General features: G+C 41.1%; 1 protein-coding gene and 1 pseudogene across 1 annotated transcript in view; one reads left to right on the plus strand and one right to left on the minus strand.

The window, feature by feature from the left end:
• Positions 1-21,045, minus strand: part of aldh7a1 (aldehyde dehydrogenase 7 family, member A1) — a 125,408-nt gene that overhangs the window by 46,997 nt on the left and 57,366 nt on the right. Inside the window, exons 4-9 of the mRNA XM_067398466.1 lie at positions 8,611-8,691; positions 8,407-8,530; positions 8,180-8,312; positions 8,035-8,079; positions 4,768-4,845; positions 4,469-4,566 (exon numbers count right to left, since the gene is read on the minus strand). Coding sequence (XP_067254567.1) covers positions 4,469-4,566; positions 4,768-4,845; positions 8,035-8,079; positions 8,180-8,312; positions 8,407-8,530; positions 8,611-8,691 — 559 coding nt within the window. The remainder of the gene's footprint in view (positions 1-4,468; positions 4,567-4,767; positions 4,846-8,034; positions 8,080-8,179; positions 8,313-8,406; positions 8,531-8,610; positions 8,692-21,045) is intronic.
• Positions 6,618-6,734, plus strand: LOC137029760 (5S ribosomal RNA; annotated as a pseudogene).

Here is a 21,045-nt window from a genome sequence, read left to right on the forward strand (position 1 = left end):
AAAGAATTCGATAGAGCCCGAAATAAAACAAGGGAAAATATCGGAGCGGCTTTTCCAAAGTGAAGGGAGCTACGTGTCCTGAAAGGATTAAAAAAAACGATGCAGAGTCAGCCACATTTTTGCTTGACAAGTAAGTATCCCTGCTTGATTTGTTTCATTTTTTAAGAACTACACAACTAAGATCATTTCAAAACAGGCCTGCCCGTCCCCTGCCTGATGCTCCGCGCACACCACGGCTTCCTCTTCTCCCCGCCCGGTGACTCCTCGAAGTCGCTGTGGGTGTGAATTCCTCGTCGGAGCCCACTGACTCTGTGTCAAAACTCTAGCCGCATAACATACAGATAAAATGTCATGCAGTGTGCAAAGCAACTATTGAAACCTACTAATTCACTGACTTGTCATGTTGCTGAAATAAATGTACTAGCAAACCTTATTTAGCATTACATATCGATTGAATAATTACTTGCATACTGTAACGTTAGTTACCGTTATATTATCTTACTAGCTATTTATTACTAATAGAAATTTTTTACATTACATGTATATACATTAACCTTATGAAAAATACCCGAGATGGCTTGAACACAGATAGACCATATACTTTTGCAATCGTGCATTAATTCTCTTCACATTTCATCTGTCAAAACACATCTTTTAATTGCTGGTTACCTTTGCATTTGCTGGAAAGTATTTGTTTTATTACTTCTGAGTCTCGCTTGTGGACCTTGTGCAAAGGGTAACCTCCGGCGTAGAGTATGAATGAAGCGAATTGCATGTGAGAGTTTAATGTGTTTAATATATACATACATATATTTATTTATGTATTTATTTATTTGGGATGCCACAATTCTCAATATAATATTGAGCCATTCAGTACAACATCCACGGTTCAATACGCGCTTGTGAACTGCGGTTCTTCCGGTTTTACATTTAAATTGCTTTAAGTTTTATTTCTCACCCAAATGGACCCTATGCATGGTCACTTCCGTGTTTTTCCTCAAAGCGCATATTTACATACGGCTCTGCATCATAAGCCATTGTTCCTTACCTAGAACTGTCAAAATGACTGAGGAGAAAATTACTTTTTAGTGTCGCTGCTAGGGCTGGAAAATTATGACCTAAAATCAAAACCTTGATTAATTGAACATTTTACCTCAATTACAATTAATGAACGATTATTTTGTTTCTGTTTGTTTTTGTTTTTTTTGCCCTCATAGTTCACTTACAAGGTTTGTACTGTAAATATGCTTGACTAGTAAAGATGGGATATTGAAAGTAGGGCTGCACGATATATCGCATGAGATTGTCACGCGCATTTCGTCAGTAAAGCCGGTTCCCTGATTACCGCTAAATCGCAATCGCCTGCTTTCAAATGGAGCGGCATTTAATAGACAGAGCCGTAGTTCACTGACAAACCACGCAAAGGGAGTCCAAATTTTATTAAAGTCTTTTAGTTTCCCTTTAACAACATACGTCAGTTTTTCCAAGGCAAGGTTGTTAGTCATTTCTTTAAACCATTGATTAGGGAATGGTCCTTGGGTCTCCTTCCATTTTAAAGTAATAACACGTTTGGCCTGAAGCAAACTAAAATCAATTAGTTTGCGCTTTCTTGCATTCACCTCCAAATTTACTGGATATATATGAAATTACAAAATTTGAGAGCAAGTGGGACATTTTCTTCAGTCAATTTACCAACCATAAGAGCAATCTCCTTCCAGAATCCTTGAATCTCATTGCACTCCCATATACAGTGATAAAGGGTACCAATTTCTTGTTTGCATTTTAAGCAACTGTCTGGAATATTGGGATTAAATGTATGTAATTTGACTGGGCTAATGTAGGTACGAAGAAGCCATTTATACTGCAATACCTAGTATTGACGCTGTTGTTTTGTGCAAATAAACAAGATTCCATCCATTCTTCTTTAGAAATATCTTCCTGAAGATCATTCTTCCAAACTGTTTAATAAGATAATGAACTCTCTTTTGATCCCTCTAAGATTATATTATAAAAGAATGACAGATTGCCCTTATCCCTTAAATGTTTTAAAGTGTGTTTTTCTATAATTGACAAAGGGGGTTCTGAATACGTTTTAATTTCAGAATGAATAAAACTTCTTATTTGTAAATATTTAAAAAAAAAATGTTTCTGAGGAATATAATTTTCTCATCAGTTGCTGGAATGACAACATTATACCTTCCTAATATAAATCTTCTACTTGACCTATTCCCTTATACATCCAATTTTTAAACCCCTTATCACTTCTCCCAGGCACAAAATTTGAATTACCCCAGATTGGTAACAAAACTGACAAAGTAATTGCTTCATCGAAAAAATTGTGCTTCATACCATACAGAGATGGTATTCCTAAGAAAAGGATTATGTGTAGTTTTGTGAACTACAGGCTCAGTCTTTGATTAGGTTGGAGCTAAACTCTTCAGGATAATAGGTCCCCAGGAGCAGGGTTGAAGACCTCTGGTATAGGGCTGTTTCATTAATGTTAATAGAAAAAATTCAAATTGACTTTACTGAATCACTTTTCTATATTTAATATGAATCGATTTATATTTAATTCATACAGTGAGGACTATACAATGTTTTATTTTTACATTTGATTATTCAATTACTGTAGTATTTCTTACTACGTTCAATAAACCTAGGCTACTGTACCTGAAAAACTTTTTTAAAAGTTTAATGTGTATTTTTTTCTATTGTATTTGTCCTACTGTTTGTAATTTGCTTCTTTGTTCCTATTTTTATTATAAAAAAGTAAAATAACTGCCTTGCTTTATTACAGAAGACTGCCAGTCATGCTTAAAGTCCCTGTAAAGTCATTTTAAAGTATGTGTCCTCAGTTTGTCACACCGCAGAAAAATGTGTTATTAACCACCCAGCCAAATTTGAATGATTAAAAAAATCTGCAAGTAAATGAAATAAGTTATCAAAATCTCGGAAAAATAGGCAGCGCTCTCTGCTCTCAAACGCTGAGGGTGTGTCGGCTGTCGGCGCTAAAACCACGCCCTCTCGCGAGAGCTGCAGCCTCAACTGACTTGAGTCTAACGAGTCACACATACTGATGCATATAAAAAGAATCATTTGAGGGTTGCAAATTTTAGTAGAGTTACTGTGGACTACCTACTAATTATAACATAAGCAAACTCTGCAACTCACACTCATTGGTGGGCACGTACTGTCGACTGTTGTCGAGTCGACAAATGACGGTGCCGCGAGACGGGAGGATGAAGGCCGGGACGGGAGAGACTCTGTCCGGCCCCATATATCATCGGTTATCGGTGGGACGGTAGGAGGCGGGAGGGGGCCGAAGTCTGTTCAGTCACATTCACCAAAAACAGCGGATTATCTGTGAATCTCAGCTGTCTGATAAAAGTTTGCAAAATTATCCGGCGTAGAACGATCACTTTAGAATCCTTCATATCATCGTTTTAGGAAATTTAAATAAGGAGACCGAGCATATTGTATATTATAACAATGTAATATACATTTGCGTGATGAAGGCATTACTAGCTAAATGTGCAAAGGGCTGTATAACTGTAATGACACCCGAGACTGAGCGAGTGAACGACCGCTGTAGAGTTAGAGGCGGCGCCACGCTCGGTGCGTCATCGACAGTTATATAGTGTCAGGGGAGGGGCTATGCTCGGGGGTCCAATTGTGTCATCAGACCCCCATTTTAGCTCCGCCCAAAAAATCCTGAGCAGAGACTTGGTGAAAAACTGTTTAACACTCTAACTTCACAATTAAGCATTACACAATTCATAGTCTTTGTTATGTGTTTCAGCAATACATTTGTAACATTTATAAAGTGTTTAAAAAGAATTCTCAGAATTGACTTTACAGGGACTTTAAATAGTATTTGTTTTATAATATTAGGTTGACGAACATGAGAAGAAAAACTAAATTTCAAGGTTCGCATTTAATTCAGTGGGATTTTTCTTCTTCAAGACCTATGAAATTTTCTACCGCATTCAAATAGGAAAAGTAACACAAAACAGTAAACTAGAATCAAATCTATGCATATATCGAATCAAAATTTAATTTAAAATCATGACCTCAAGAATCGAATCGTGAGGTACCAAAAGATTTTCACCCCTATTATTTATTGTTTATAGTTTATTTATTGTTTTTATTGTAGAACCACATCTCTAGCCACCTGTAACCTAAAAGAAGCAAGTAGGAATAAAAGAGAATGCAGATAGAGAACAAAAAAAAACTGCATTCGAACAGAAGTCCTACAGTGATCATAACTCCAAATTAGCAACAAAACCTCAGCGATGAAGGATGGCTTTGCTGTCAAAGCTAAATGTATGTCTCGGAGCAATTGCCTTGTGGACAGCACTCCAAAATTTTCCGCAGCTGTGCCTCAGTCCGGGATCTAGGTCCTTTGCCTATCCTGTTCCATGTGAGTGTATATTATATGATTTGATATGTGATACAAGATAAAACTCACCGAACCGCTCTTGTACCATCATGGCCACCTGTTTGCCCACATGAGTGCTGCCTGTGAAGGACAGTAGACCAACTCGCTCATCTTTTGCCATGGCTGTGCTGTTTAAACACACACACACACACACACACACACGCACACGCACATGACTAAATGCCTTTCTCTGTACAGAAAGAGTATAGTATCAGAATAACTGTCTAAATTCATGATGTATCAAGTGGTCATATGTGAATGTGAAGTGCTAAACTGATAAGAGTACAAATTATTTCAGTTCAATGATCAGCAATATATTTGTAATATACCCGATGTCAGCGCCACCGGACGTCATAGAACAAATCGCACCAGGAAGATGATTGTGCTCCAATACCTCAGCTAGAATCCTACACAAGAACATGAAAATAAATAAATAAATAAACAGGGTCTGGATATAAGAGAAAACACTACAAACCCAAGAGCTGAAACTCAAAACCACAAGCTAAGAATTCATCAAAATTAGGGATACACAATACATTATCTGTTATCAGTACTTTTAAATGCATACATTACTGAATATACAAGTTTCTGCCTAAAGTGCCCCTATTATGCTCATTTACAGGTTCATAATTTTGATTAGGGGGTCTACTAGAATATTTTTACATAATGTAATGTATACATAGATAATTAACTATTTTTTTCTTATAATTTACATTGTTGCACCACCTGTTTTTTACCCTATGCTCTTTTTTTTTTTATTAGTCTGCTCTGATTGGTCAGCTGGCATCAGTCTGTTATGATTGGCCTACCACTTAGAGCAATGCCCCTTACCATGACTGGTAAATCCCGAGGCTTTCTGAGGCGCTTTAAATACTACTGTAATTACACCAACTATGGCATAAATTTTTGCCATATTTCAAGGCCAAGATCGGCAATGACAGTCAAGAAGATGCTGATCAACCTGAATCACTTTAGCAAGCACAAACATAAAGTTCAGTCATGAAACTCATTTTGCAGCTATGTGTAACTTTTTTTTTTTTTTGAATGCACAAGGGTTAAACGGAGGTATATCACTGATGTATTTTGAGTTTGCAAGCTACACCTGTGGTGGGTGTGTGATTGTAAATGTCTCAGAGTTTTGTTAGCATTCTGTGCCCATCATCCGTTATTTCCACCACTTTTCATTAAAACATGGCGTTTTATTTCACATTTCTTTTCGTTTCGCGTTGCCTCTCGTATTGATGTATTTAGTCCGCAAACATTACAGTATTCTTACTGCGACTGATTTGGCTCAGGGCCAGCCAGCTCACACTGTAAACCGCATTCACCGGTTCTAACTTTATAGCGACAGTAACTCCATAGCGGTTGTCCAGAGCACTGCAATTGTTTCTCATTTAAACTACTACAATCAAATGGATTTCCCCACACATGATCTTCATGTCTGTTCTCTGCGTGGCAATTACTTCAGAAGTGCACGGCCGCGCACGCATGCAGCTTAGAGGGATCATTGGTGCAGTGATCTATTTGATACTTTACACAATAATGACTTTAAAGGTCCCGTTCTTCATGATCCCATGTTTCAAACTTTAGTTAGTGTGTAATGTTGTTGTTAGAGTATAAATAAAATCTGTAAAATTTTAAAGCTCAAAGTTCAATGCCAAGTGAGATATTTTATTTAACAGAAGTCGCCTACATCGAACAGCCAGTTTGGACTACATCCCTCTACTTCCTTCTTTAATGACGTCACTAAAACAGTTTACACAAAAAAGGGGGCGTGGTCTTGTTGCGCTCCCACGGAGAAGAGCAAGAGTTGCGTTTGTAGAGTGTGTTTGTCGCCATGTCATCGAAACGCTGTTATTTTCATCCCGCAGTCCAATCACCTTTGTTTGGCCTTCCCAGGGACGCTGTACTTAGAGATCAATGGTTACAATTTATGTTTAACTCGGTTCCCGAAAATTATAATTGTGGTATCCTTACTGCAATAGTTAATGTTGGACTGCAGTGCACATAATGGCCACAAGAGGGGACTATGTTTATGTATATGGCTGTTTTCCGTATGAGGTACTCTTCTGAGTGAGTGCTAACGTTGTACATTTTCTGTCGCTGCTTGTGGAGATTAAAGAGTTCAGTCTCTCGGGAATTATTGTCTTGTGTGTTCATTCGGCACAACACCACAATAACCAGCAGCCATATCACCCTGTAGCCCAAGACTGGTTGCCCACTGAAGCTAAGCAGGGCTGAGCCTGGTTAGTACCTGGATGGGAGACCTCCTGGGAAAACTAGGTTGCTGCTGGAAGAGGTGTTAGTGAGGCCAGCAGGGGGTGCTCACCCTGTGGTCTGTGTGGGTCCTAACACCCCAGTATAGTGATGGGGACACTATACTGACAAAAAGCACAGTCCTTCGGATGAGACATTAAACCGAGGTCCTGACTCTCCGTGGTCATTAAAAATCCCAGGATGTCCTTCGAAAAGAGTAGGGGTGTAACCCCGACATCCTGGCCAAACTTGCCCATTGGCCTCTGTCCATCATGGCCTCCTAATCATTCCTATACACTGATTGGCTTCCTCACTCTGTCTCCTCTCTACCAATAAGCTGGTGTGTGGTGGGCGTACTGGCGCAATATGGCTGCCGTCGCATCATCCAGGTGGATGCTGCACATTGGTGGTGGTTGAGGAGATTCCCCCTTCAATATGTAAAGCGCTTTGAGTGCCCAGAAAAGCGCTATATAAATGTAAGGATTATTATTAGTCCACATGTAAAACTATGTGCAGCACACGTTATGGTAAGAGACGTGACCTTTCCGGGCAAGGAGCGCTAAGCTGCTGTCGAATCACAACACAGGAACCGCTGGCACAATCAGAACTCGTTACGTATTTCTGAAGGAGGGACTTCATAGAACAAGGAAGTCATCAGACCGTTTTTATGACAGTGGAAACAGCGGTATACAGATAAGTAAATTATGTGAAAAATACTGTTTTTTTACACACGAAACAGGAACACATGTTATATTGCACACTATAAACACAATCAAAGCTTCAAAAACCACGAAAAACGGGACCTTTAAATGATCTTTTGGGGGTAATATCTCAGCCAAATTTAATGTGCAATTAATTTGTGATTAATTTGATTAATTAATTACTTACTACATCATGTAATTAATTAGATTAAAAATTATATTTGACAGCCCTAATTTAATTTTTAATTTAATCACCTTTAAGCACACTCAAACACTTTCTCTATGAAGGGCAGCAAGAAAGCATAATTGACTAGCTATTGCCTTATTGCACTTTACTGGTCTTATTACATATAATTAAATTTTTTTTTGACCTTGTAAACTTTATTCAAAATGCCTTAACTTGCTCTTCATGTGATATGCTGACGTATACAATGCTGTGCTGCATTTCAGCCAGTTGCTTTTAGACCTGCCTCCATTTCAGAATGCAACACGTCTCACAATCCAGAAAATCCTTAACAGTAGATAAAATCAAGTCTCGCTTTTTTTCTTTTTTTTTTTATAAATAAGATGTTTCACTCTGAAATACATGTGAAATAAGAATTTGGAGAGGGGAGGGACAAATACATGTAAATGACATACTTTGTAACAGCAACGCTTGTGAGGGGTGTTGTCGGAGCTCCTTTCCTGTGAAGAAAAGAATTACAAAGTCATTAACTGCACATTAAATGCAATTATTATACATTCTGCATCCAGTTGACACCCGATGAGAAACACAAGGCCTAACCAAAGACAGACGTTGCCGCAGATGAGAGCGATGGCGTTGTTCCAGCCAAATACAGCCACAGGAAAGTTAAAGGCAGTGATGATTCCTACCAAGCCAACAGGATTCCACTGCTCGATCAGTGCGTGACCCGGCCCTCAAACCACAAGTAAAAAACACTCAGCGTCTGAATTTATTTTAATACAACCACAGCCCTGTTTATATGCATGAATAATGTCAAGTGAACTCACTTTCAGAGGGTAAAATGGGTCCGCCGATCATACGTGACAGTCCTACAGCATAGTCACACACGTCCACATACTCCTGCACCTCACCAACACCCTCCACATAGATCTTGCCCATTTCCAGAGACACCTGCACACAACACACTTATCACAACGCTGCGCCATCACTCATTTATGTGGATTGTTACAGTCATTTTAATGCAATCTTACCAAGCTGCCAAGAGCTTTGATCTTCCTTCTTAAAGCCTCTCCAATCTGTCGAACGATTTCACCTCTCTTTGGAGCAGGAACCTGAATGAAAACACGTGGACAATGGTTCAGTGGTTTATATATACACATGAGATACTTAATTCTTGATAAAATTGATCGACAGATATAGGTTTTATTGGCCGATTCTAACACTGATACACATATTGAGATAGCAAGATGACCTGAAGATAATCTGAAGATATTTTACATGCTGTATATTCCAGGGTTTTTGCAGAAAGCAGTATTTGGAAACACGTAAACGCAAATATTGTTAATAATATCTACTTCATGGTTTAAGGGATAAAGAGAACATTTAACACTCCTTAGTTTCTGCTGGAGAACATGGCATATGTGGTCATGGAAATGCATTAGCTTCTTACAAATTTTATATATATATATATATATATATATATATATATATATATATATATATATATATATATATATATATATAAATAAATATATATATATATATATATATATATATATATATATATATAAATATATAAAGGTGTCAGGGGTGCAAACTCATCATGGGTGAAAAAAGCTCATGTTACGTCCCAGAGTGTTTTGGTGTGTTACTGTCATATCCCTGTCCTGTGCTGTGTTGTGCCCTGTTTCTCTCCTTCACTCTCTTACTCAGGTTAATTGCCACCAGCTGCAACTCGTTGTGAGCATGCCTGAGTCTGAGCAGAGCTGTACATATGGTGCATTCTGAAGATCCTGCGCCGAGGAACACTTCTCCCCAGCCTCAGAGTGGAAACTGAATTGTTTGCCTGAGTGTACTGTGTGTGACTGAGGGTTAACAGTTTTGAGTTAGGTGTGGGCCTATACTTTTTCTGTGTGCTAGCATCATTCTTTAGCCGGCTTTCGGGTCAATCCATGTGTGGGTAACTAGAAGGTATTGTATCATTTAACTCTTAATTATTATTGGGTTACCTGGGAATCATAGGGAGAGAGTGCCTTTTTGTTTTGTGTATAATTGTTTTCTCCTGTTTATTGTTTAAAGACGGAGCTCAGGGAAGTTTGTGTTGTTGTTTTTCATCTTTGTTTTTGAGCAGGGTAAGTAGATTCCTTAAACCTTAGTTAGCTCCAGTTTTGTTTGTTATTTTAGGTATACTCTCTCCTGAAGATTTATTCCCTCATATTCTCCTCTTGGTAAGCTTTTTGGTATAAGGAAATAAACATTTTGACTTTCCTTTAAAGTGGTGTTGTGTTTTCCCTCTGAGACTGAGGCTGAAGTGTGTCCTCAGTTTTCTTTTTTTTCATCCTTGCGTTACCTTTTCTAATAAGTTATTTTCTTGTTGCCTTCCCTTCTAACTCCTAGACTAGGAGGGGAACGTAACACTCATGTTAGCACATAGTGTTAACAGCGCAGATTACCTCACGAAGACTCACTGAAAATGTCAGAAACTGTTTACCCAAAGTTGGACAATGATGGAGAAACTCAAAAAGAAGTGACCGCATGTAGAATGCAACAGGACGTTTCTGAATGGTTAGTTGCTTAATTTATGTAGCTGATGTGGGATATCTTAAAGTCATTGATTAGCATATTCTGTTATAATAATCTATAAATCACTTGTGTGGGAACTGTTATAAGATCCTACAGAGCCAGAGAATATATGCTGCATGAAGATAGAACAGGTATAGTTTAGTTTAATTACGGTTATAACTTATGTTGGCATCTTGCTTTTATGACATGCTATTGCATTTGTGTTATGTACTGTATCGAAATGACATGAGGCGTTTCTCAATGTCAAGGAAGGATCCTCGGAAGCCAGAATTTCGAGGATGCTACGTCATCGACATCCGTCAAAGGACTGTTCCAATGTCGAGGATACTCGAAATCCTTAGTTCGAAAAATATCCCATACACAGGAAAGGATGCATATGTGTAGCCTTCCGGATCTTCGCGCTCTCAAATCACCCACAATCCTATGTGTGCAGCTTTGCAATCTTGTTCAAAAATGTTGGACGTTAGCAGGCAATATGCTTTCAAATGTAAGTATATTTACGTTACCAAACATTTGTTATAACAGTAGTAAATATGTCAGATAAATAAAGTTTAACGTTTAAATGCGAGTACAAATTACTGCCGTATACTCCGTGTAGAAAACAAGCAGCTGTTTACCGGGGGGTAATGACGCAATGACGTGCACTTGCTAGTCTGTTCCATTTACGTTTTCTCCGAATGCTAAAGAGGAGCCTCTCCTAGCCTCTGAAGGAAGTGACTTGGAAGGACCAGTCCTGCCAAGGAAGTATCCATGACATTGAGAAACGCCTATGGCCTCACCCCTTTGCTATGTGTTCTCGGGGACAGGGTTTATGTAAATTTTAGGGTTAGTGATGTCACCAACCCGGGAAGAACCTCGTTGTAGTCCCTACCCGCCGTTTGTTGTAGTCCTTAAACAGAGAAAATATCTCCCTTTGCTTTGAACTTTGAGCATTGTAACTTTGCAGATGTTGTTTGTGCTCTAACAGCAACATTACACACTAAAGTTAAAAAAGTGAAATTATAATGAACCACTCCTTAAAATCAAAACAAAAGTTGGCCACGTAAGGCTAATTAACAGTTCAAAGCTTGACATCATTTTTTCATTTTTTACAACAAACAAAAAAGTATGAAAACATGAAAACGCGTATCAATCCACCTACCCTCCCTCCTCTTCCACCCAACTTAACTCCACGGTCTTTTTACAATGGGGTGCATAATGCATAGAAAAGTTACCAGAAAAACAAAGCCACAGGAAACATAAAACAAAAATTTCAATTAAAAAGTTTATCATAACATTTATTTAACAGATTACTGAAATATTGAAAGTTTAACATTTGTTTAACAGATGCTATAAGGATTTTATGATATAAACATTTTTGATACCATAGAAATGTAATTATTCTTGTCACCAATGTCAATACTACAAAAACTACTAGCCTAAATAAATAAAACTCAAGCTCACTGAAGACAGTTAGTTAATATTAAACTAATTACAAGCAATAGGACATAAAACTATATGAGAACAAATAAATAATAAATGTATAAAAACAGTATAGTCTTCATTGTGTAAATTAAATATTCACTCTTATTAAAGTCACAGAAGTGGAATAGTCAAGAGTAGTGAGAGATTTCCTCTCTTTTGTCGTTTTGATTAATATGAATGACAGACAGCAGAAAAATTATACAGCTGTCACGTTAAGAGCTGCCCAGGTCCATTATACTGTAACAAGCGCGTTTAAATGACTGTTTACACGAGGATACTTGCAAAGATGGGCATTTTGACACATACACTTATGTATATTTAACCGCTCAAGGCCAATAATGTAGCAGCGGATATGTCTGCATCTTTTTTTACAGTCTATGGTCTGCATCTTTCAGACAGCACTCAGAAACAGTCTCTCGTGCATATGGAGAAATTAGTTATCTGTCGCTAGTGACTGTGATTCAAAGGTTTAAAAGCACTTGTTTTGAACTGCAATGCTTAAAAATGCATGCAAATGATAAGTTTTCATGACCACGAAGCACAGCAACATCAGGTAAATGAGTAACGTAAGAAGCCGCGAGTCTGTTGTCACACACCGTGACTCTGCCCTGCAACACCTAGTATTATAACAATTAATCATGGCTATTTATTTAGCCTATAATATAAGTGCTTAATGTTCCAGCTATTTGACTGCTGTTACAGTGAAATATTAGGCTACAGTGATAGCAGTGCATAAATGTGCTTACATTTTTCTGTACAGTTCCAGACAGTATTTTAGATTTCATGAGGTGTGGATTATGCCATAAAATAAATAAAATGACAGAAAAGGTTTATTTTTTTTAATGCATGCAAATTGACGTTTCAAGATAGTGCCAGAATGTTTGACAAGCCGTCTGTCTCTGTCGCATCTCCTTAGTTTGCTGTTTGCTACCGCTTTCCTTAGCAGTATATTTTGTCAAGATGTCTCTGCTTTGCTTGTTTATGATCGTCATACACTTTTCAACATTCGAATTACTGTTGATATATTGTCTGAAAGACATGACTTGGGAGACCGCTGGACCTCGAAACTTCCTCCTTGGCTGTCGGACATACCGGAGTATCTGCGCCGTTCACCTGCTGTTGTTCTTCCTCGCAAGAAACGTTACAGGAGACGGGGAAAACGCGGAGGTGCGCTGGTACGATTCAAGGCTTACCTGGCGTCCACCTGTGTGACATGTCCTGATGGATGCTACGTTCCTACTGTTGCCGGGCGTTTGCTGAGGAGGAGAGATCGCTGGTTACGTTTTTCTTGACTCAGATTATCTCCGAGGCTCATCCGCTGACGGTGCCATCTTCTCCTAGGTGGGCTCGGATCCACCGAGGTGATGGTGTGGATTTTTTGAACCTGTGCCCGTTAGATCGTGTGGCGTCTGCAGCCACAGCCAGTGAGGATAAAAAACTCTTCGTCTGGCTTTGTTTAATGCTAGATCGCTAGCCAACAAGACTTTTCTTCTCAATGACTTCTTCACTTCTCGGGAGTTGGATCTCATGTTCTTAACGGAAACTTGGCTCCATGATGGCGATCTTACGTCTTTCTCCGAACTTCTTCCTCCCCGATGCAGCTTCCTCAACTCTCCTCGGGTCACAGGTAGAGGTGGAGGGCTAGCGTCTGTGTTTAAGTCTACTTTTCAATGTCGAGAGATACTGTTTGACAGCTGCTCCAGCTTTGAGTTGCAGTTGTTCGAGTTAAATTGCCCAGTGATTGTATTATGTTCGGTGGTGTATCGACCTCCAAAGTTTAACAAGGATTTTATTCAGGACTTTGCTGATTTTGTGGCTGGGATTGCGTTAAAATATGATTGCTTTTTAATTGTTGGTGATTTTAATATACATGTATGCTGCGAATCCAGACCTATGTCTAAGGATTTTATTCATCTTATTGATTCTTTCAATCTTATGCAGTCCGTCACTGGTCCGACACACGAAAAAGGTCATACTTTGGACCTCATACTGTCATATGCCTTAGATGTTGCCGTTATTGAAATATGTGACAATGGTATGTCGGATCATCTACCCATTGTTTTTACTATAGTTGTTCCCTGCCCGTTCACTTTGAATGTTGCTCCAGCACGCAGTATGCGTTCTATTAACCCTCTAACTACCTCACAGTTTTCTGTTGCTTTTAAAGACTCAGTGCTGTACAATCTTGAAGACTGTATTCTTGATGTGGATGAACTCACAAACCACTTTGATTCTATCTGTTCTGAAATACTAGATGTTGTTGCCCCACTAGGGGAAAAACGCACTAAAACGCTATCTGAACCCTGGTTAAATGACCATACCCGCTCTCTGACGGGCCTGTAGAACGGCTGAGAGAAAGTGGAAAAAGGACAAACTTCAAGTGTCATTTCAAATTTTAAAGAACACATTACATACATACCAGGGTGTAATGAAGCGGGACTGAGGCAGGGATCCAAGTGCAAAGCTTTTATTAAAGTGAGCGTAGTCATACAGGCAGGGTCAATCAGGAGCAAACAGGAACAGCGAGGGACAGGCAGAATCGTGGTCAAGATACAGGCAGAAGATCAGGGCTGGCAGATATCATTCACAGAACAGGATGGCAAGGCAAGGGTCAAAGGCAGGAACAGGAACAGACAGGGAAATAGGATAATCACAGGGAAACGCTTAGAATTGACACACAGGGTAATCAAGACCTAGCAGTGAGGTGATGTGTGTAAGAGTCTTTTATTGTCCTGGTAATGAGCTGCAGCTGGGTGTGGTGATTAGTGATTAGTGTTAAGTGTGTGCAGGTGAGTGGCAGAGAGGATGATGGGAGATGTAGTCCGGGAACTGACAGGAACAGACGGTGATCATGACATAACGCCCCCCTCCCGGAAGGCGCGTCCTCGCGACGTGAAGGAACAGCTAGGGAGGGGGGGGGTGGGTGCATTGGAGATCTAGTAGCAGCCAGGAACGGGATCTCCAATGCAGCCCCTGGAACTCGGGCAGCCACGGCGGGTCAGGTGGCTCGGGCGGCCACGGCAGGTCAGGTGGCCTGGGCGGCCACGGTAGGTCGGGTGGTTCAGGCAACCACGGCAGGTCAGGCGGCTTAGGCGGCCACGGCAGGTCAGGCGGCTTGGGCAGCCACGGCAGGTCGGAGTCCATACATGGCCTTAGTGGCCTACAGTCCATTAATGGCCATGACAGCAGTGGTTGAGCAGGGTCCCCACCCACCAGCTCCCCACCCCTATGTATACAGCCCCCCCCCCAAAATTTCTTGGGGATTTCAGCGGGGCCCGTCACAGGTTCATGGGCAAGGAGTTCGGGTGGCGCCAGCAGGGCAAGGCGTGTGGGTGAAGCTGGCAGGGCCAGACACCTGAGTGGCGCTGGCAGCGCAAGGCGTTTGAGCGGCGCCGGCAGGGCTGGAAGCTTGGATCGCGCCGGCAGGGCTGGAAGCTTGGGTGGCGCCGGCAGAGCGAGGAGCTCGGTAGATGCCGGTAGGGCGAGGAGCTCAGTAGATGCCGGTAGGGCGAGAAGCACAGGTGGCGCCGGCAGGGTTAGGAGCACAGGTGGCGCCGGCAGGGCGAGGAGCACAGGTGGCGCCGGCAGGGCGAGGAGCTCAGGTGGCGCCGGCAGGGCGAGGAGCACAGGTGGCGCCGGCAGGGCAAGGAGCTAGACACCTGGGCGGAGTGGGAGAGACCTCTGGAGTAGTCTCTGGACCCCCAGCGGCCTCTTGAAAGGCTTCTGAGCCTTGAGGAATTAAAGAAGCCTTCTACCTCCTTCTCCTCCTCTTCCGAGGGTGAGGTGATGGTTCACCGGTTGGAGTGGGTTCTGGAGCAGACTCACTGGCTGAAGCAGGTTCTGGAGCGGACTCAATGGCTGGAACACCCCCTACATCTTTCAGCACTGCAGGGGCGGCCATCTTGCCCGTGGGCACTGGCAAAGCAGCCATCTTGTCCATCGCATCCAGGGCGCTTGAGAGCGTTGCAACCGACGAACTTGAGAGCATTGCAACCGACGAACTTGAGAGCGTTGCAACCGACGAACTTGAGAGCGTTGCAACCGACGAACTTGAGAGCGTTGCAACCGACGAACTTGAGAGCGTAGCGTCCGACGAACTTGAGAGCGTAGCGTCCGACGAACTTGAGAGCGTAGCGTCCGACGAACTTGAGAGCGTAGCGTCCGACGAACTTGAGAGCGTAGCGTCCGACGAACTTGAGAGCGTAGCGTCCGACGAACTTGAGAGCGTAGCGTCCGACGAACTTGAGAGCGTAGCGTCCGACGACCTTGAGAGCGTTGCCTCCGACGAACTTGAGAGCGTAGCGTCCGACGAACTTGAGAGCGTAGCGTCCGACGAACTTGAGAGCGTAGCGTCCGACGAACTTGAGAGCGTAGCGTCCGACGAACTTGAGAGCGTAGCGTCCGACGAGTTTGAGTGCGACGCGGCCGGCTGGCTTGAGTGCGACGCGGCCGGCGGAGGCTTAGGAATGCCAGCCGCTCGTGCTGAAATCAGCGGTGAATCAGTCACACTGGAACGCAACCCTCTCCGCTCCCGAACTGATCAGCGAAGGCGTGACGTTGCTCTGGGCGATCAGCGAAGGCGTGACGTTGCTCTGGGCGATCAGCGAAGGCGTGACGTTGCTCTGGGCGATCAGCGAAGGCGTGACGTTGCTCTGGGCGATCAGCGAAGGCGTGACGTTGCTCTGGGCGATCAGCGAAGGCGTGACGTTGCTCTGGGCGATCAGCGAAGGCGTGACGTTGCTCTGGGCGATCAGCGAAGGCGTGACGTTGCTCTGGGCGATCAGCGGAGACGTGACGTGACTCTGGGCGATCAGCGGAGACGTGACATTGCTCATGGAGATCAGCTGGGACATAGACTGGTGTTGTTGTAATGGTGGCCGCCATTTTGTGAATGTTCTTTGATGCGGCGTCCATTACGTGATTTACTATGGTGTCGCATTTCCCCGCGACACCCACAGTAAAACGTGAACCAACGGTAAGCAGGGCAAAGTCCAAGAATTCCATAAACGTCCCTCGGGGACCATTGGCGATTAAATAACCCTTAAGAGGTTCATTTAGTCCATAAGCAAAAAAGTCAATGAGGGCACAGTCCGGTAAATCAGAAAAATGGGCAATGTCCAGGAATTTCTGGATATGAACCTCCAGGGTGCAGTTACCTTGACGAAGGCTGACCAGATGTGTTGCGGGATCCATACTGGGACTAGGACGCCCAACAAAGCTGCTGGATCTGGGTGTGGCGAAGTCTTCTGTAATGAAGCGGGACTGAGGCAGGGATCCAAGTGCAAAGCTTTTATTAAAGTGAGCGTAGTCATACAGGCAGGGTCAATCAGGAGCAAACAGGAACAGCGAGGGACAGGCAGAATCGTGGTCAAGATACAGGCAGAAGATCAGGGCTGGCAGATATCATTCACAGAACAGGATGGCAAGGCAAGGGTCAAAGGCAGGAACAGGAACAGACAGGGAAATAGGATAATCACAGGGAAACGCTTAGAATTGACACACAGGGTAATCAAGACCTAGCAGTGAGGTGATGTGTGTAAGAGTCTTTTATTGTCCTGGTAATGAGCTGCAGCTGGGTGTGGTGATTAGTGATTAGTGTTAAGTGTGTGCAGGTGAGTGGCAGAGAGGATGATGGGAGATGTAGTCCGGGAACTGACAGGAACAGACGGTGATCATGACACAGGGAGTGGTTAAATCCGCTAAAACATTTTTTTTTTATCTCACCTGGTTGCTAATAATAATCAGAGGCCTCAGGTTCTTTTTAAAGTGTTTAACTCTCTTGTTAACCCTTGTGAAAGAGATTGTGTTGTGCCGTCCACTTTGTTGTGTGAAAATTTTCTGAAATATTTCATAGAAAAAATTGCTGGCCTGAGTTTCTCATCACCTACATTTACTAGTGACCCCTTGGTTCCATCTTTATGCAAAGCTGCCTTCCAACAGTTTGACCCAGTCACTTTACATGTTCTTTCTGACATAGTTACACAGCTCCGCCCTACAAACTGCCTGTTGGATAGTATCCCTGCCTGATTACTCAAAGATGTTTTTAACATTGTTGGTCCCAGTATTTTAAGCTTGGTTAACGCATCTCTTAGTTCAGGGTGTGTTCCCGTAGCTTTTAAACATGCAATCGTGCAACCCCTCTTAAAAAAGAAAAATCTGGATCATTCGGTTTTATCTAATTTTAGACCCATTTCTAAACTCCCATTTTTATCTAAAGTCTTGGAGAAGGTAGTTTTTAATCATATTACACCGGTATTGGCCTCACTTCACTGGCTTCCTGTTTGTTTTAGAATTAAATTTAAAATTGCATTAATTGTTTTTAAAAGTTTGAGTGGGTTGTCGCCTTCATATTTGACGGAGCTTCTACATGTCCACACACCTGCCAAGGTGCTGAGGTCTTCTGACCAGATGCTCCTCGATGTACCAAGATCTAGGCTAAAAAACAAAGGTGACAGAGCATTTGCAGTGGCTGCTCCTAATATATGGAATAGTCTACCAATTTATGTAAGAAAAGCTCAGACTATTTAAACTTTCAAGTCCTTGCTTAACACGCATTACTATGCTTTGGTTTTCAATTCTAGTTGAGCTTTGATATCTTGACCGGTTGGTTATTTTGTTTGCACTATGTGTAAAATTATTGTCTGTATAATAATCAGGGTTTTTTTTCTGTTGGATCTTGTGAAGCACTTTGGTCAATTACGATTGTTTTTAAATGTGCTATATAAATAAATTGAACATTGAACATTTTAGGTGGAACAGCAATAGCCTAGTTTTCTAACATGTGGATTTATTTACTTTTTCAATATTGTGACCAAATTAGTGTGGCCAAATTATTTAAAAATAAAATGTTTGAAACAGCATTTAATAATTTACTGATGTATTTCAACAGGTCACGCATGCACATTGAAACATTTATTCCCATACAACAGGGGAGTTTTGCCCATAACATGCAGAAAAATAAAATAAAGTGTCCATGAATTAAGAAATTTGATTGCTTTTGATTAAATTGTTACTTTGTAAATGAATTAAGAAATTGGTGATCCCTTTTTATTATATCATTCTTTGTAGCCTAGTTAAAACATGAGAAGATTATATAATTTTTATGATTTGAAAAAACAAAATAAAAAAAAACAAAAAAACAAACTAAAGAAACGAATAAGTAGGTTAAAAGGTAGCCACAATTTAACTACAACAAAGGAATTAAAGCACAGGATGAATTAGCCTGTCCTCATGTTTTAACTATAACGAATGATTAATAAAGCATGCTTGTTCCGAGTTTATAACAGAGAAGGTTGTACCTCTCATGGGTTTCATACGGATTACATAAATAGAATATTTATTTTCAGTATGAAAACTTTATTTTATAATGATATCTTACATTAACCCTTGTGCAAAAATGTCCATGCCAAAAAATTGATAGAAATATTATATGTTAATATTTTTCAGAATTTTAGAATTTTAACACTTTACAAATCGGTTTCTTTACATCCTCAGCTTCTAATGCACCTGTGTGCTCACTGTCAGTGGGCAACACTAGCTTCAGAGTTTCCTCTGCTGAGCAACGTCTCATCTTGCAAACAATGAAATGATCAACCCCTCCAGCACCACATATTTATAGGTTTGGCTGTGAGAACACCTGTGTGAACTCAAACTTTGTATAAAATCTACCAAAAACAATCAGCTAAACAATCAGCATTTTCTTGTGGTGAAAACTAAAACAATGTGTTTAGGGGCTTCTGAACTTCTACTTCAAATTCAAGTGCACCTTTTATCTCCGTACAAAAACAATAACAAGTGAAAAAGTGCAATCAAGGGTTAAGATGCGTGTTTGGGTGAAAAACAAAAACCTCAAAGTTACGCAAAAAAAAAAAAAACGACTGATACGCATGTCTGTGTTATGTTGAGATTCGCCTATTCTTCAGAGGTCTTTTAAACAAATGAGATTTATATAAGGAGGAGGAAACAATGGAGTTTGAGACTCACTGTATGTCATTTCCATGTACTGAACTCTTGTTATTTAACTATGCCAAGATAAATTCAATTTTTAATTCTAGGGCAACTTTAAGTCAAGTCAAGTCACCTTTATTTATATAGTGCTTTTACAATGTAGATTGGTTTAAAGCAGCTTTACATTGATAACTGGTACATAATTTTGGCTATTCTTAAAGAATAGTGTCAATGCAGGCAGCGGAGAATTCAAATGTCACAAAAGTGCTGCTCATTCACCTCTGCCTGCTCTGCGTTCCACATGTGAGCCGTGAGTATTATTCATCATTCTATGAGTGTGTTGTAGGTCTGTGTTTTATTGGTTGTTCGCTTCCCTCTTCCCCCACTCTACACTCCCACTTTTCCAGAGCTTTACACGGCCATTTTCTTAGACTTTTTCAGCTCAGAGGTGTGAACGACCAGGCTAAAAAATGGTTAAAGTTGTTTGACAATTAATGACATAGCAATGCTATACAATGCAACTGCTGTCAATAAATGCATGGAACCAATGTATGAATGCACAGAACCATTATGATCAAACATATCCGATTTCTTTCTCAAGTTCTCTCAACTGTTTAGGTTCACTTAAGACTTTAAAACTATATACAAGAATACTTGTCGAGACAGGGATTTTGAGATCATATTGTGTGTATTGCCTCGTTTCCACTGAGCAGTACGGTTCGGTTCAGTACAGTTCGGTATGATTTGGAATGGTACACCCTGATCAGGTTTGCATTTCCACCGCCAACAGTACCGCTTCTCGATAGGCGTGGTGTAGCTGGAAAGAAGTGATCGATGCCATTCTCGCGCGAACAAGAAAATGACACCGTAAACAACAATGGATACAGCACATCTTGTTCTTGCTTCTCGGCTTGAGGCTGTCTGTCACAAGAAGACAAGTTTCAGAATACCAAGTATACAAAGTTCAGACGTCCATGCAGCAGCACCTACCAGCAAGCATCAATAGCGGAGAAGAAAGAAAGGAGAAAACAAGCGTTAATTAAAAAGTATTTTTTTGTGTCATGAAATGTAGTTTTAAACGTTTTTCCAGGCGAGAATGTAGTTGTTTAAAGCTCAAATCTGTGGTTTATTTATAATTTGAAAATTTGATCTGATGTTGGAGTTGTGCGATCCAGGCGATCACCAGGCGCTTGGTGCTAATGTACCCAGCCGAGAGCAGCTGTACCTCGGCTATTCCTTCTGAAATTTGCTGCTGGCTCAGATGTCTCTGTAGTGCTTAAAAACGAGATATCATCCATCTTGTGCATAACGGGTAATCTTTGGTCTCGTCAATTTATAATTTGTTCCCGGAGAAATCGTTTTGGCTGAGGGCAAAGTGAAGTTTCATAACTTCACTTTATATATATTAATTTAACTTTACCGTTGTACTTAGTGCGCTGTACGTTAGACTAAATTGTTTGCTTGTCTTTATT

The sequence above is a fragment of the Chanodichthys erythropterus genome, chromosome 10 (genome assembly GCF_024489055.1).
Source record: "Chanodichthys erythropterus isolate Z2021 chromosome 10, ASM2448905v1, whole genome shotgun sequence".
NCBI lineage: Eukaryota > Metazoa > Chordata > Actinopteri > Cypriniformes > Xenocyprididae > Chanodichthys > Chanodichthys erythropterus.